Here is a 15,318-nt window from a genome sequence, read left to right on the forward strand (position 1 = left end):
GAATGTCTGTATGGAGGAGTGGGCCAAAATCCCTGCTGCAGTGTGTGCAAACCTGGTCAAGAACTACAGGAAACGTATGATCTCTGTAATTGCAAACAAAGGTTTCTGTACCAAATATTAAGTTCTGCTTTTCTGATGTATCAAATACTTATGTCATGCAATAAAATGCTAATTAATTACTTAAAAATCATACAATGTGTTTTTCTGAATTCTCTCACAGTTGAAGTGTACCTATGATAAAAATTACAGACCTCTACATGCTTTGTAAGTAGGAAAACCTGCAAAATCGGCAGTGTATCAAATACTTGTTCTCCCCACTGTATATATATATATATATAAGAATTAAACACACACACAGAGGACCGTTGGGTTGCTCACCCCACAGGAGAAGATGTCTTGGATGTAGATGATGTAACACTGGGCCGCATCGTCAGACTCATTAAGCTGCTCGTGAAGTCTGTCAACATACATATGTATTAGGGAATATAAAGAAAGTCTCAACACAGCATTAAGTGGACCCACACATATACATGCTTTGATGTCCATACTTTGCCAGTTTCAGTAGAGCCATTCTCTCCACGTCCCCCACAGAGTATGCCCTCCAGTAACACTGGACAAAAAGGAAGAGTAGAACAATGACAGATCACAGCAGTGGTTCAAATATTACATTCAAATCTACAGGAAAATGAAAAATAATGGCAGAGAGAATGCTGCTGTTGCTAACCTTCTTTGCCTCAACGTGCTGTGAGAGTTTCTCGTAGCTCTCTCCCAAAGCAACCAGCATACGAGAGTCATTGGGCCTGAGGGCCACAGTGACACGTCATTCACACTACAGTATGTAAGGATTTGGTAATAGACTTTACTACATGATACCAAGCACCCACTGACAACAGAACCCTCTACCTTGGTTTTTACTCAAACACACACCTGAGCTGGTGGGCCTTTCGATAGTAGTAAAGACAATAGAATGGCATCTTGAGGATCTCATAGGTCTGTCCCAGGCCATACCAGGCACGGTAGTCTCGTTTGTTCACTTCTATCGCGTGCCTGATCAACAAAGAAAACATACACAGAAATAGAAAACCATGGAGCACAACTATCAGACCCATAGGCTCAGCAATGCCAGTGTGGTGTGCACCAGTTATTTCTTTATATACCCTTAAAACCACTACTATTTTGAATGTTGTAGCTATAAATTGTCCTGTTTGAAATAGCCCTAGCAAACTTCACATTTCTCAAGTAAAAACTACTTCAGGTCAGTCTGACCTGTAGGCCTGGATGGCAGCGGGCCATAGTGGAGTGTCAGTCTGACCTGTAGGCCTGGATGGCAGCGGGCCATAGTGGAGTGTCAGTCTGACCTGTAGGTCTGGATGGCAGCGGGCCATAGTGGAGTGTCAGTCTGACCTGTAGGCCTGGATGGCAGCGGGCCATAGTGGAGTGTCAGTCTGACCTGTAGGCCTGGATGGCAGCGGGCCATAGTGGAGTGTCAGTCTGACCTGTAGGCCTGGATGGCAGCGGGCCATAGTGGAGTGTCAGTCTGACCTGTAGGCCTGGATGGCAGCGGAGGTGTTCTTCATCTCCATGTACTCGTGGCCCATCAGAGTCCAGGCCCCCAGGCAGCGAGGGTTCAGCTTCAGAGCCCTCTGGAAGTACAGCGCTGCCTTTTCATGCTGCGACCGCAGGCTGTAGTAGTTACCTACACACAGGACAGACAGAATGCACTGGTTAGAAACATATCACTTGTAGGTAGAGTTGGCTGTACTTCTTAAGTCTTGAAAGGTCTGTCTGTGATTACTGAACATAGTAAAGAGTTCTGGTAAGGGGGTTTATGTCCGGCTTTGACTTGAGAAGAGGTGTGGCTTTCCGTCCTGCTTTTTTTTTTGCTCAGTCCTGTTTAGCTGTGTAATGGCAGAATCCTTACCGATGACACAGCAGGTTTCTACCCTGTACTTGTCTATCTCCACCAGGTTGTGGGCCAGGTAGCTGAGCTCTGGCTTCATGCTCTGTGGAAACACAACAGACAGTCAGACATGTTCATAAAGACGGAGCCCGACAGATGGAGACAGTCAATTAAGTGGGGTCTCACACGGACGTATAGCAGGTTGGAGAACGTGTCCATGTTCTCAATGCGAAAGGGATCCTGCTCCCGCAACTCATTGAACAGAGCCAGAGCCTGGTCAATATCTATGACAAAGAAAAGCATAGGTGTGAAACTGAATAGAGGAAAGAAAATACCTAGCAGAATGTTTCTTCATATTACTTTATTGACTTGACAGACCTCGGATGTTGTGGTAGGCCACAGCAATCTGTGAGATGATATACGTGCTCTTGGAGAAGCCGGACTCAATCAGACTCTGGTATTTCTGCAGGGCCTCTTTGATCATCTGCAGCTCTGTGTACATGTGGGCCATGAAGAAGTCTCTGATCCAGCAGTCTGGCAGTGACAGGGACTTCAGCTGATGAGAGGAGCCACAAGTATATCATTGTAATATTCTATATAAGTTCATTGACATGTAATGTAGTCCAGTAGATCTGGGAACTACTGTAGTGGGTACAGAGGAGAAATTATCTGTGTGAGTTGTGTGTGTGTGTGTGTTACCATGTCAATGTTGGTGATGAGGTTACAGAGCTCCAGCCACGCTCCCCAGTGTAGAGGTAAGGCATGGGTCGCCTCCACAAACACATCTACCGCCTCCTTCAGTAGATCCAGCTTCCGCAGAACCACCCCATACCTGCACACACGCGCAGGTTTGTGAGGTTAAAGACTCACTGTACACGTATATGGTGGAGGTTGTCAAGACCTGGTCGTGGGGTGCCAGGACAACAACCTCTCCCTCAATGTGATCAAGACAAAGGAGATGATTGTGGACTACAGGAAAAAGAGGACCGAGCACACCCCCATTCTCATCAACGGGGCTGCAGTGGAGCAGGTTGAGAGCTTCAAGTTCCTTGGTGTTCACATCACCAACAAACTAGAATGGTCCAAGCACACTAAGACAGTTGTGAAGAGGGCACGACAAAGCCTATTCCCCCTCAGGAGACTGAAAAGGTTTTGCATGGGTCCTCAGATCCTGACTGGTTGCATCACTGCCTGGTATGGAAACTACTCGGCCTCCGACTGCAAGGCACTACAGAGGGTAGTGCGTACGGCCCAGTACATCACTGGGGCCAAGCTTCCTGCCATCCAGGACCTCTATATCATGCAGTGTCAGAGGAAGGCCCTAGAAATTGTCAAAGACTCCAGCCACCCTAGTCATAGACTGTTCTCTCTGCTACCGCACGGCAAGCGGTACCGGAGCGACAAGTCAAGGTCCAAAAGGCTTCTTAACAGCTTCTACCCTCAAGCCATAAGACTCCTGAACAGCTAATCAAAGGGATACCCAGACCCCTCTTTTACTCTGCTGCTACTCTCTGTTTATAATCTACGCATAGTCACTTTAACTCTGCCTACATGTGCATATTACCTCAACTAACCGGTGCCCCCGCACACTGACTCTGTACCGGTATCCTCTGTATATAGCCTCACTTGTTATTTTACTGCTGCTGTTTAATTATTGGTTACTTTCATTTTCTTTTTTTACTTAACACTTATTTACATTTTTAAAGCATTGTTGGTTAAGGGCTTGTAAGTAAGCATTTCACTGTAAGGTCTACACCTGTTGTAGTCAGCACGTGACAAATTACATTTTATTTTGATTTGAGTGTGTGTGATAGTGCGAGGTGCTTACAGGTACAGAGTGAATCCGTCCAGCTCTCCAGCACTGTGCTTCTTACTCAGCTCCACCCTCAGCTCCCGCAGAGCCTCGTTACGCACCTGACCTTTCTCCAGAGGCCCTGCAGCCAATCACAGCAGGCAAAAACAACCAATCTAGACATTGAACTCTGTCCTGAGACACATTTTGATTTAGGTGGCATTGATGCTTTTATTTGGTGGCATAGAAAGCTTAGCTCCTCACCCAAGCTGTCCACAGTCTCATCATCTTTCTTCTTTTCTCCAGACTGGAAACCAAGGAAACAGATCAGTGTCAGAATTTGACAACATCCCTGAAATGACAGGCTACATTGGATGGCCGCCATTGAGGAGTTGCAAGTATTCAGGACAATTGTATTGTCTCTATTCCCATTGTGACAACTAAATTTCTAGAGGTGATGTTGCTACACCATCTCACCAGATAGCGAGAGTACATGTACAGGAAGTATGCTTTCTGGCTGCGGCAACCGCGAAGGAAGTAGGCAGCACGGTCATACTCTTTCAGGTCAAAGTAGGACTTGGCCAGGCCAAGAGCATCCAGGTCCTGAGCATCCTCCTACAACCAGGATGACAGAGAGGTAAGAGATTGTACATATCACTCAAATGGCCTCCAATTCAAAAACATAAGCAACTTGTTCATGCATTAACAAGGAAAATATTATCTTTAGCCACAAACCTCAGTAAAAGTTGCCGATGGAGGTAATTCATTCTTGGGAAGAGGGTCCAAGGCAAATGCCAACTCTGAAGCCCTAAAATAAATGTCACACAACCATCGGTGATATCACTGACGTAGTTAACGCAATGTTTTATCAACTTCAATATGAACCTGTATTAAGAAAATAAGAGCCTGAACCGGTCTGAAAAAAACAGGCTAGATTTGACAAGACTTGCAAGTTAATCGTTAGCTAGCTAGTTAGCATTAGCAAGCTAGCTAACAACTGTGAGTTCACCAACTGAAGCTGTTCTTCACTGAAATACAATGATCAAGAATAGAGCTTCTTACCATTTCACGCTATGTACAAGTCCTCTTTCTTTACAAAGCGATATCACAGAGATCAGCTGTTTTTTTATTTGAACTAAATCGCCAAACTCACTACACAAGGCCGCCATTTTTCATACCTTGATTGTACGTCATAAAAACACAAGTCGCGATTGGACAGCATTAGGGCTAATCGATTTATAGCAATAGCTTTTCAGCTGTTTACCTGAAATTATTCTTTACAATGTAACAAAGTTTTAGAAATTAGTTGAAGTCTTCTAAGAATAGGCTACCTAAATATTTTTAAGTGAGATGGAAATCAACTACAATGCAGTTCAAACTTTATCCAGAAGGTGGCAGCCTGTACCACAGAACACGATGCATTTTGCTACAGTACTGTCAAGACAGCTAATTAGGTTTACAGTATGTCGAATACATTTTTTTTGGACAGGCCACATTTGTCTGTAAATTTTCCAAATGTTGACAAAACAAACAATTTTATGGACAAATATTGATAATATCAAAGTACATTTTGAGTCACGGGATGACATGTATGGTCCTCCCACTACGATTTGGGAAAGCATGCCCTTTATTAGGCTACAGATTAAATACATTATGATGGACTTCCAGGGTGGTGAAAGTGCAGTGATGAGCTTGATGCTCCTTTCCAAAAAATATCGAGGGTCTTATGATGATCGATGCTTGGCTGACATTTGACAAATAAAACGAATCTTTGTCCATAATAATCTCAACATGTTGGCTACACATGCATTGTATCTGCAAACTGTTGTCTAGAGCCCACATGTCAATACCAGAATAGAAACATTCGCTATATAACGCAAAATGTTTTATTACAAAACCATCAATATAGCTGAAAATGCAAATGAAACCCAGTTAACTTATATGTTTTATTCGGTACATTTGAATTGAACCGCAAAAGTCATTTTTATGTGGACTATGTCATCAAGCACATACTTTTATAGGCAACAGGTCAATTTAATGGAAATACATCTCTGGTGGGAAAATGCGCATATTTTATTTATGCAGATTTTAGAATATCCTCATGAAAATTTGTCACCAATTGGATGGAAACCTAGCTCCTGACAAAAAGCAAGCAATTGAGGTACCACTCACAAAATCCCAGTTTACTCTCTACACTAACCCTTATGTCCCAGCCATGTTGAAATGGCATGTTGTGAAGGGCCAAATCATATGTAAAATTCACAGTGGCAAGCATCTGACAGGCACAACATGTACCTTTACTGTCCTCAAATCAAGGGGATATCAATGTGCCAGTACATGTGCCTTGACATATTGATTGGACCTTGCATTGAGGACAAAGAGCTTAAATGGCAAGGTACACATACTCCTGTTGTGCCTGTTCATGCTGTGCCTTCAGAATGGTACATATGAATTGTCCATTCACAACTTGCCATCTTAACATTGCTGACTGAACGAGATCATAATGTATTTAGGCTCAAACATGACGCAAAACATCCTTGCCGTTGTCACTTTCTGAACAGACTGTTGCTATGATAACAGCTTGTATGAGTGTGTTTTGCCCACTGTGTCTCATGCTGCTAATCTGTAGTTTGCTATGTGGAGCACAGATCCTGGGGTTGGGGCATGTGGCAGCGGCATGGTTCTACCTGGGAGCCTCCTCTGGGAGAGCTGGGGAGGACAGACAACAGCTGGGACCATACTACTCTACCCTTGTACAGAAAGAAAGAAAGAAAGAAAGAAAGAAAGAGTGACTGACATGTTTGATAGACCTACTAATTATTAAATATGTTGTGCTGCATGTGCATGCAACCCTTTTTATTGGCTATTGGCTATCTCTATAGACACATTTTTATTGGCTATCTCTATAGACACATTTTTATTGCCTATTGGATATCTCTATAGACACATTTTTTTTGCCTATTGGCTATCTCTATAGACATATTTTTATTGCCTATTGGCTATCTCTATAGACATATTTTTATTGCCTATTGGCTATCTCTATAGACACATTTTTATTGGCTATCTCTATAGACACATTTTTATTGCCTATCTCTATAGACACATTTTTATTGGCTATTGGCTATCTCTATAGACACATTTTTATTGCCTACTGGCTATCTCTATAGACACATTTTTATTGCCTACTGGCTATCTCTATAGACACATTTTTATTGGCTATTGGCTATCTCTATAGACACATTTTTATTGCCTATTGGCTATCTCTATAGACACATTTTTATTGGCTATTGGCTATCTCTATAGACACATTTTTATTGGCTATTGGCTATCTTTTTGTGGACATTTTTATTGGCTCTCTCTCTATAGACACATTTTTCTTGCCAATTGGCTATCTCTCTACAGAACCGTGGTGGCTCGTCATTCAGGGCAGGTGGGGCTTTTTGAAAAATATATGTATATGTATTTTGGGGGGGAGGGGGGGCTTGCCTGTTTTGCATGTTATTTTGGCATTAATACGTGTCATATATCAGTTTGCAAACAATGTCAAAAAAAGGAATATATAATTGAGTTAATAAAGCCACATACAAACAGGCAGCTCCAAAATAGAGGTGTTTCAGCCTAGCTCAGTGCTTTCTGTGGTGGTGGGGCAGGCCAGCAGAAAATAGGAGCATTGCACCATGATTGGCTCAGCATTGCACCGTGATTGGGTCAGTATTCTGTCACTCATGGGGACACTATGTCACCCACCTTCAGTAAGGGTAGACATCAATAATGTGAGCCCTTTGGGTGCTGCCATAGAGTTACATTAGAAGTGCCCTTCCAAGAAGGCTCAAGGTCATTGGCCACAGAAATGACGTCAAATCACTTATATGTAATGTAGCTTTGATTGGACTGATCATGTCAACTTACTTTCACAATCTTAGCTAGCAGTCATCATCATGAATTAAGTCTACTGGCAAATCATTTTTAATCGGGGTGGCAGGTAGCCTAGTGGTTACAGTGTTGGACTAGTAACTGAAAGGTTGCAAGATCGAATCCCAGAGCTGACAAGGTAAAAATCTTTCATTCTGCCCCTAAACAAGGCAGTTAACCCACTGTTCCTAGGCTGTCATTGAAAATAAGAATTTGTTCTTAACTGACTTGCCTCATTAAATAAAGGTAAAATTTTAAAAAATTCTTGTCACATGAAGATAAATAATGAAGAGAAAATATAGATTAAACATATTGGCCATTGGACATAAACATTGCACAACAATTTGGAGATCGCAATTTCAACAATGAGTGGTTTGTAAGGAATTGGTGACAGTGGCTAACTGCAACCATTGCAGCTGGGAAGTCGGGAATAAACAGCTCAAACTGGGAAAATACGTTTTGAACGGTCAGTCAACTCGGAATTGTAAGTCCGGCATCTTTCTCTTTGATGACAAAATTTGCCCACGAAGGACCGCCGAGCCACTTTCCTGTTCAAGCACATCACAACAACGTGAGTCCAACAATGTCTTGTGCTGCTTCATAAATGATGTAGGATGCCAGAGAGATATGTATCCTGTAGCTAAGAAAGTAATACTAAGTGTATGTTGTGTAATAAGCTGTTAGTAGGTCATGTGTCTCACCCTAATAATTTGGACTATTTTCACCAACGCGGTATTGTAAACACATCGTTCGTGGCCGGTGTGTGCTTGTTTGAAGACTTGTTCTGTACAGCTTTGACAGTGCTACTGATAGCAATACACTGTAAGAACAACCCATATTCTGAATTCAGTTGCTGTACATTTCAAAAGTGCTGAACAAATAGTTATATTGACTACGTCCGTCGTCGCATTAATGTCTTAATTGAAATTATGGATTGCCTCTTATCCGCTTGTCGTCCCCTTATGCCATAGTTTGTACATCTCAATTGTCAGTAGAAACCACATTTGTTTAAGCAAGTCAGCCATATAAGCTATGTTTTGTTTTAATGCAGTAAATGAGGCTGAATGAACTGTTTTGCTGCCAGACAAGGCTCCGCTGATAGCCAGTTGTAGCAGTGGTAAGGTGTTGGGACTGCTGTTGGGACAGCTTTATGTAGAACAGTTTGTGGGCACCTTTTGTCACCGTTATAGTGCAATTAATGTATTGTTTAGTGTTGTGGCTTTGCTGGCATGTGTCCCACCTTTTTTTTTTCCCCCCCACCAAGATTTACATGCTAAAATTGCCACTGCTATAGACACATTTTTATTGGCTATTGGCTATCTCTCTATAGACACATTTGTATTGGCTACTGGCTATCTCTCTATAGACACATTTGTATTGGCCATTGGCTATCTCTCTATAGACATATAAAAAAAAAGCAGAGAGCAGATAGCTTTTCTGTTTTGAGTTTTTTCTCAGTACACATCCCCTCAGTTGCTTCTCTCTCTCTCTCTCTCTCTCTCTCTCTCTCTCTCTCTCTCTCTCTCTCTCTCTCTCTCTCTCTCTCTCTCTCTCTCTCTCTCTCTCTCTCTCTCTCTCTCTCTCTCTCTCTCTCTCTCTCTCTCTCTCTCTCTCTCTCTCTCTTTCTCTCTCCAGTTCAAAAGCCATTTTAATAGACTGACAAGGTAATCAAGTATTGCCAGAGAGTTTACAAGTGCAACCACATGGCTCACTGAGCAGGTTGAACGAGGCACAATAAGACAGGTTATATGCCCCATCCCTCTCTTCTTCCTCCTCCTCCACCCTTCCGCTTCCTTCTTCCCTTCCTCCTCTCTCTTTCTCTCTATTTATCCTTCTATCTCACACAAACACACACACACACACACACACTTGTGCCCTGCAGGTAGAGCAGTGAACTGCGTGAAGGAGTTGCTGAGACAGAATGCTGCGTAATTAAAAGGGACAGTGTGGCACTGATGTGCCCTGCTCTCTAAAGTGCTCCACAGAGCCCTGCACCATGGGTCCTAAAGCTGTGTACACAGAGGTAACCTCCCCTGCCACCTCCACCTTCTCACAGTATCTCTCAGTACTCGCCTTTATTACACCTCCCAATTCTCTTTCATTTCAGATCCAATGTTTCTTCGCGTTCTCATCTAATGCAGCTCTGTATCCTCAGCTCTCTTCTGGCAGTGTGGGGGGAGAAGGCACAAAGTATACAGTATATTCTATGCCACCACGTCTCTGAGCATTGTCAATGTGTTTGTGTATGAGTGTGTGAGATCCTACTGTATCAGCACAGTCCATCTCAGCCAGACCTGAGAGGCCGGGTGCAGGACCCTGTAATGAGGCGGTGATGATGTCGTCACGTTGGACTGAGGATAGCAGCCAAAAGCTTGGCCTCATTAGGGCAGCCACCACCTGAGCCCCTGGCTGCACTACATAGACAGAGACCGAGCCTGGCCTGCACACCGACCGACTGACCGACCGACCCACCGACCGACCGACCTATTGTTTCCAAACACAACACTTGTCTCTGTTCCATTGTGTGGTTGTAGCCATTTTATTTTGAAAAATATACACGCAAATGTGAATAATGGCACACACCTACTTGGTGAGAGGTAGTCGACACATCCTTTATGACAAGGTGCTGTATGACGTATTCCAGAGAGGTGTCAGGCTGGGGATAACGACTGAGACAGATGTTTAATGTCTAGGTATGGAGGCAGCCAGAAATGCCGGCATGGAGGGAAGGGGGCTGTATTTAGGGCATGTGATTAATGTGCCCCCGTGGGACAAGTGGGGGGGGTTGGTTGGATGGGGTGTAGTTGCAGGAGAAGTGTGATTAATGTGCCCCCGTGGGACAAGTGGGGGGGGTTGGTTGGATGGGGTGTAGTTGCAGGAGAAGTGTGATTGAGTTTTAACAGGGAAAAACATCCAATGGTAAACCTAAAATGAAAAGTATTTTTTTTTTTTTAAATTTATTTCACCTTTATTTAACCAGGTAGGCTAGTTGAGAACAAGTTCTCATTTGCAACTCCGACCTGGCCAAGATAAAGCATAGCAGTGTGAACAGACAACAACACAGAGTTACACATGGAGTAAACAATAAACAAGTCAATAACATGGTAGGAAAAAAAGAGAATCTATATACAATGTGTGCAAAAGGTAGGCAATAAATCGAATAATTACAATTTAGCAGATTAACACTGGAGTGATAAATCATCAGATGATCATGTGCAAGAAGAGATACTGGTGTGATGGGGGTTAGGTATCAATGGAGTATATCACTGATATAATACATTCACTTTTCCAGTAAATGCATCTCACATATGGAATAGCTCAGTCAACACCCCCAAGGTTATTATTTCCTGTAATGTGATATAATCCCCTGTTTTGGTCCCTTGTTGAGGACTGGGTTTTGATAGGCTGCTCACAGATGGCCATGTAGCTTAGAGGTTGTCTGGTGGTTACAATAAGGAATCAAGGAATAAATCCTGGTTATACATTACATTAAATCAGTCAGCTCATCACAATTTTTATGTGAAAGAACCAACCTTTCCCCTCAGATTTAATTAAACCAAGTCTTTGATAATTTCATATTGTATGTAACTCACTGGGTCTTGTGTGTATGAGAGTGTGAGTCTAGCAGCATGACAGTCCACTTTAACTTAATTCCCAAACAGATGTAACCAATCAGGTGTACTGAGGAGCCTCAAGGCCAGGGAGCAGCCGGACAGAGAGAGAGAGATAATATAGATAGAGAGAGAGAGCAGAGCAGGGTGAGGAGAAGGGAGGAGTCATCATTCTGTCCCCTGCCCAGCCTCTCTTTAGCTCTATCCCCTCCTCCATAATCCCTATGTCAGCATGAATGAATATCGAGAGGTAAACAGACACAGAGATATATATATGTACTGACTGACTGACTGACTGACTGACAATATATATATATATATATGTCACGACTTCCGCCGAAGTTGGCCCCTCTCCTTGTTTGGGCGGCGATCGACGTCACCGGCTTTCTAGCCATCGCCGCTCCATTTTTCATATGTCCATTTGTTTTGTCTTGTTCCATACACACCTGGTTTTCATTCCCTAATCACACTGAATGTATTTAGTCCTCTGTTCCCCTCCATGTCTTTGTGTGAAATTGTTTTATGTTATGTGTGTATTGTCACGCGCCAGACTTTTTTTAATGTTCCGTGTTTTGGGCATGTTTATGTAATTATGTGCTTTCGTTTGGACCAGAATAAAAAGTGTGCCTGTTAACTACACGCTGCTCTCCTGCACCTGACTTCGCCTCCAGTCCACACCCGTAACAATATATAAAGCCCCTTGAATTGAATTGAATTGAGAGACATACAGGATGTTACCCTCTACAACATAACCTTCACTCAAAAACTACAACCTGATTTTGGACAGAATTACAGAATCACCTGGAAGGCTTACAACTACCAAAGATTATTATTCCAAAGCTATACAGCAAATGTTCTGGAAAACAACAGAAACCTGAAAACACCATCCAACCTGGAACTGAGTGAGTAATGTTTAGTCTGAAGCTATATTTTATTTCCAAAAGCCAAGAAGAAAAATACATTACATTACTTTATAAGGACTGAATGCTAAATTAAGGCCGCCAAGCTTGATACAGCTTCAATTAGCACTGACGTGTCAACTGAGAGGTGTCAAAGCCCTTTAGCCCAACAATGGCAGGAGAGTCGAACAGTCTACTCCAACCAAATGGAGAGGCCTTAGAAGCTGCCTCCCGCTGTTCAGAGGTAATTAAAATACAGTGCCCTGAGTATGTAAAGAATGATATGGCAAGAAAAGATCACAAAATGAAGCTCCTTATGGAAAATCAAGAGACTCTTTTTGCTGACTATTGTAAAAATGAGAACATCCGCAACCTCATCTTCCACACAGACGATCCCCTGGCATGGCACAGTGCTATATTAGCACACTACCCCTCTGTTAAATGGGGGGGGGGGGGGGGGGGGGTGTTACCGATGGGTGGAAACTCAGGATACTAGACAACGAGGACTCTGAGTCAGCTAATATAAGTCTGGAACAGTATTGCTACAGGGCAACCCCAAACAGTTTCAGCTGGACTTTCACCTAATCAAAGAATTAGCTCAGCAGGAGAAGCTCTGCCTTGAAAAAGATACCCCCACCCCGAGCGGGTCAGACCAGACCTCTTCATTATATAACCCCACAGACGAGCAACCCCAAGTGGAAAGTCAACCTCCCAGCACAGAGTACTACTCCCTCATTGAGATGAAGGATACATTTACCCAGCTGGAGGTAAAGTAGGTCGAGCTGGATCAGCAGGTGATTACACTCCAGTCAGCACAAACCCAGAGCTGGATAGAGACATCCAGCTCCAGCTGCACTCTGGACTGGTGTGAGAACTTCAACTGGAGAAAAAGCAGGAGCAGGAGAAGAACAGAGCACTAGAAGAGAGAATCAGACTGCTGGAGGAGAGGGTGAGGGGGATGGCGTGTGACAGAGAACAACCCACTAGAGAGGTGGCCGTCCGTACAGAGAAGCCAGCAGAACAGCCCACCTCAGCTCCCAACAAAAGTCTCGACACCACAGCAGAACAGTCCACCCCAGACCCTGATCACGTCGACATTACAGCGGGACAGACAAATGAAGAACCCAAAACCCAGTGGATCTCACCCCCTCTGAGCACCCCCCTGTCAGCCACCCTGATAGCCCTCCTGACAACCCCCCCACACCCACTGAGAACATACACAAGACACAGATTGTTCTCCTTATGACTCAAATGGGAAATATATACAAGAAAAATAACTTTTTCCCAAACACAGTGTGTCTAAACTCTGGTGTCCAAACACCCAGCATTCTGTCTGAGGACCAACTAGGTTATCCTAGCCACATAATAATACACACAGGCACAAACAACCTGAGAGCACAGCGGGAAAGGGTGGCCACAGTATTCAAGGGAGTGATTGAAAAAGCTTCTTCTACTTTCCCCAATGCACAAGTGGTTATATCCACCCTGCTACCAAGAAAATACTTCTACCCTGCTACCATACAGCAGGTAAATGCAAGTATTTCCCTTGACTGTGTCTCAAAACCAAATGTTTACCTGACTCACCACTCCACCCTGGACTTGAACAGCCTTTATGACCAGGTCCAAGGCAGCAGTGCCCACCTTCGCCCGGACCCTAAAGGACATCGCTCTCAAACGCAGCCCCAACACTTCACACAGGAGCAACAGATCAATAGACATCGTGTCCAGACCAGTGAGACACTCTCCCAGACCTGCGGAGACATTGTCATCCTACAAGAAACATGGTATAGAGGAGAGACCCACTGGTTTCCCTCTAGGTTACAGAGAGCTGGTAGTCCCATCCACCAAAACTAACAGATATGAAACAGGGAAGGGACTCAGGGGGTATGCTAATTTGGTATAGAGCAGACCTAACTCACTCCATTAAATTAATCAAAACAGGAACATTTTACATTTGGCTAGAAATTCAAAAGGAAATGATTTTAACAGAGAAAAATGTCTTACTGTGTGCTACCTATACCCCCACTAGAATCCCCATACTTTAATGAAGACAGCTTCTCCATCCTGGAGGGGTAAATCAATCATTTCCAGGCCCAGGGTCATGTACTAGTCTGTGGTGACCTAAATACCAGAACCGGACAAGCACCTGACACCCTCAGCACACAGGGGGACAAACACCTGCCTGGAGGTGACAGCATTCCCTCCCCCATATGCTCCCCTAGGCACAACTATGACAACATAACCAACAAAAACAGGTCACAACTCCTGCAGCGCTGTCGCACACTGGGTATGTACGTAGTCAATAGTAGGCTTCCAGGGGACTCCGATGGTAGGTACACATATAGCTCATCTCTTGGCAGTAGTACTGTAGACTACTTTATCACTGACCTCAACCCAGAGTCTCTCAGAGCGTTCAGTCAGCCCACTGACATCCCTATCAGATCACAGCAAAATCACAGTCTACTTGAACAGAACAATACTCAATTGTGAGGCATCAAAGCCAAAGGAACTGAGTAATATTAAGAAATGCTATAAATGGAATGAATGTAGTGTAGAAACCTACCAAAAACAATTAGGCAACAACAAATTCAATCCCTTTTAGACAACTTCCTGAACAAAACGTTCCACTGTAATAGTGAAGGTGTAAACTTAGCAGTAGAAAATCTTAACAGTATATTTGACCTCTGTTTCCCTGTCAAATCTAAACATTTCAAACAGAAAACCAGGGGAAATGAACAATAAGGACAAATGGTTTGATGAAGAATGCAAAAACCTAAGAAAGAAATTAAGAAACCTGTCCAACCAAAAACATAGAGACCCAGAAAACCTGAGTCTACGCCATTCACTATGGTGAATCACTAAAACAATACAGAAATACACTACGGAAAAAGAAGGAACAGCACGTCAGAAATCAGCTCAATGTAATTGAAGAATCCATAGAATCTAAATTGGAAAACACTAAACAAACAACAACATGAAGAATTATCTATCCAAAATGGAGATGTATGGGTAAAACACTTCTACAATCTTTTGGGTTCTATAACAAAGAACAAACAGCAAAAACATATACATGATCAAATGCAAATCTTAAAATCAACTATTAAAGACTGATTCTCCAATTACCTTGAATGAACTACAGGACAAAATAAAAACTCTCCAATCCAAAAAGGCCTGTGGAGTTGATGGTATCCTCAATGAAATGAT

General features: G+C 43.2%; 1 protein-coding gene across 1 annotated transcript in view; it reads right to left on the reverse strand.

Moving 5' to 3' along the window:
* Positions 1–5,069, reverse strand: part of LOC129863363 (cell division cycle protein 23 homolog) — a 13,568-nt gene extending 8,499 nt beyond the window's left edge. The window contains exons 1-14 of the mRNA XM_055935298.1: positions 4,755–5,069; positions 4,428–4,500; positions 4,170–4,307; positions 3,957–3,999; positions 3,729–3,834; positions 2,600–2,732; positions 2,279–2,456; positions 2,087–2,184; positions 1,922–2,003; positions 1,543–1,696; positions 928–1,047; positions 725–800; positions 549–610; positions 379–457 (exon numbers count right to left, since the gene is read on the reverse strand). Coding sequence (XP_055791273.1) covers positions 379–457; positions 549–610; positions 725–800; positions 928–1,047; positions 1,543–1,696; positions 1,922–2,003; positions 2,087–2,184; positions 2,279–2,456; positions 2,600–2,732; positions 3,729–3,834; positions 3,957–3,999; positions 4,170–4,307; positions 4,428–4,500; positions 4,755–4,861 — 1,449 coding nt within the window. The 5' untranslated portion in view covers positions 4,862–5,069. The remainder of the gene's footprint in view (positions 1–378; positions 458–548; positions 611–724; positions 801–927; positions 1,048–1,542; positions 1,697–1,921; positions 2,004–2,086; positions 2,185–2,278; positions 2,457–2,599; positions 2,733–3,728; positions 3,835–3,956; positions 4,000–4,169; positions 4,308–4,427; positions 4,501–4,754) is intronic.
* Between the last annotated feature and the right edge of the window lie 10,249 nt (positions 5,070–15,318).

Source organism: Salvelinus fontinalis, chromosome 10 (assembly GCF_029448725.1).
Source record: "Salvelinus fontinalis isolate EN_2023a chromosome 10, ASM2944872v1, whole genome shotgun sequence".
In the NCBI taxonomy this organism is placed as follows: Eukaryota; Metazoa; Chordata; class Actinopteri; order Salmoniformes; family Salmonidae; genus Salvelinus; species Salvelinus fontinalis.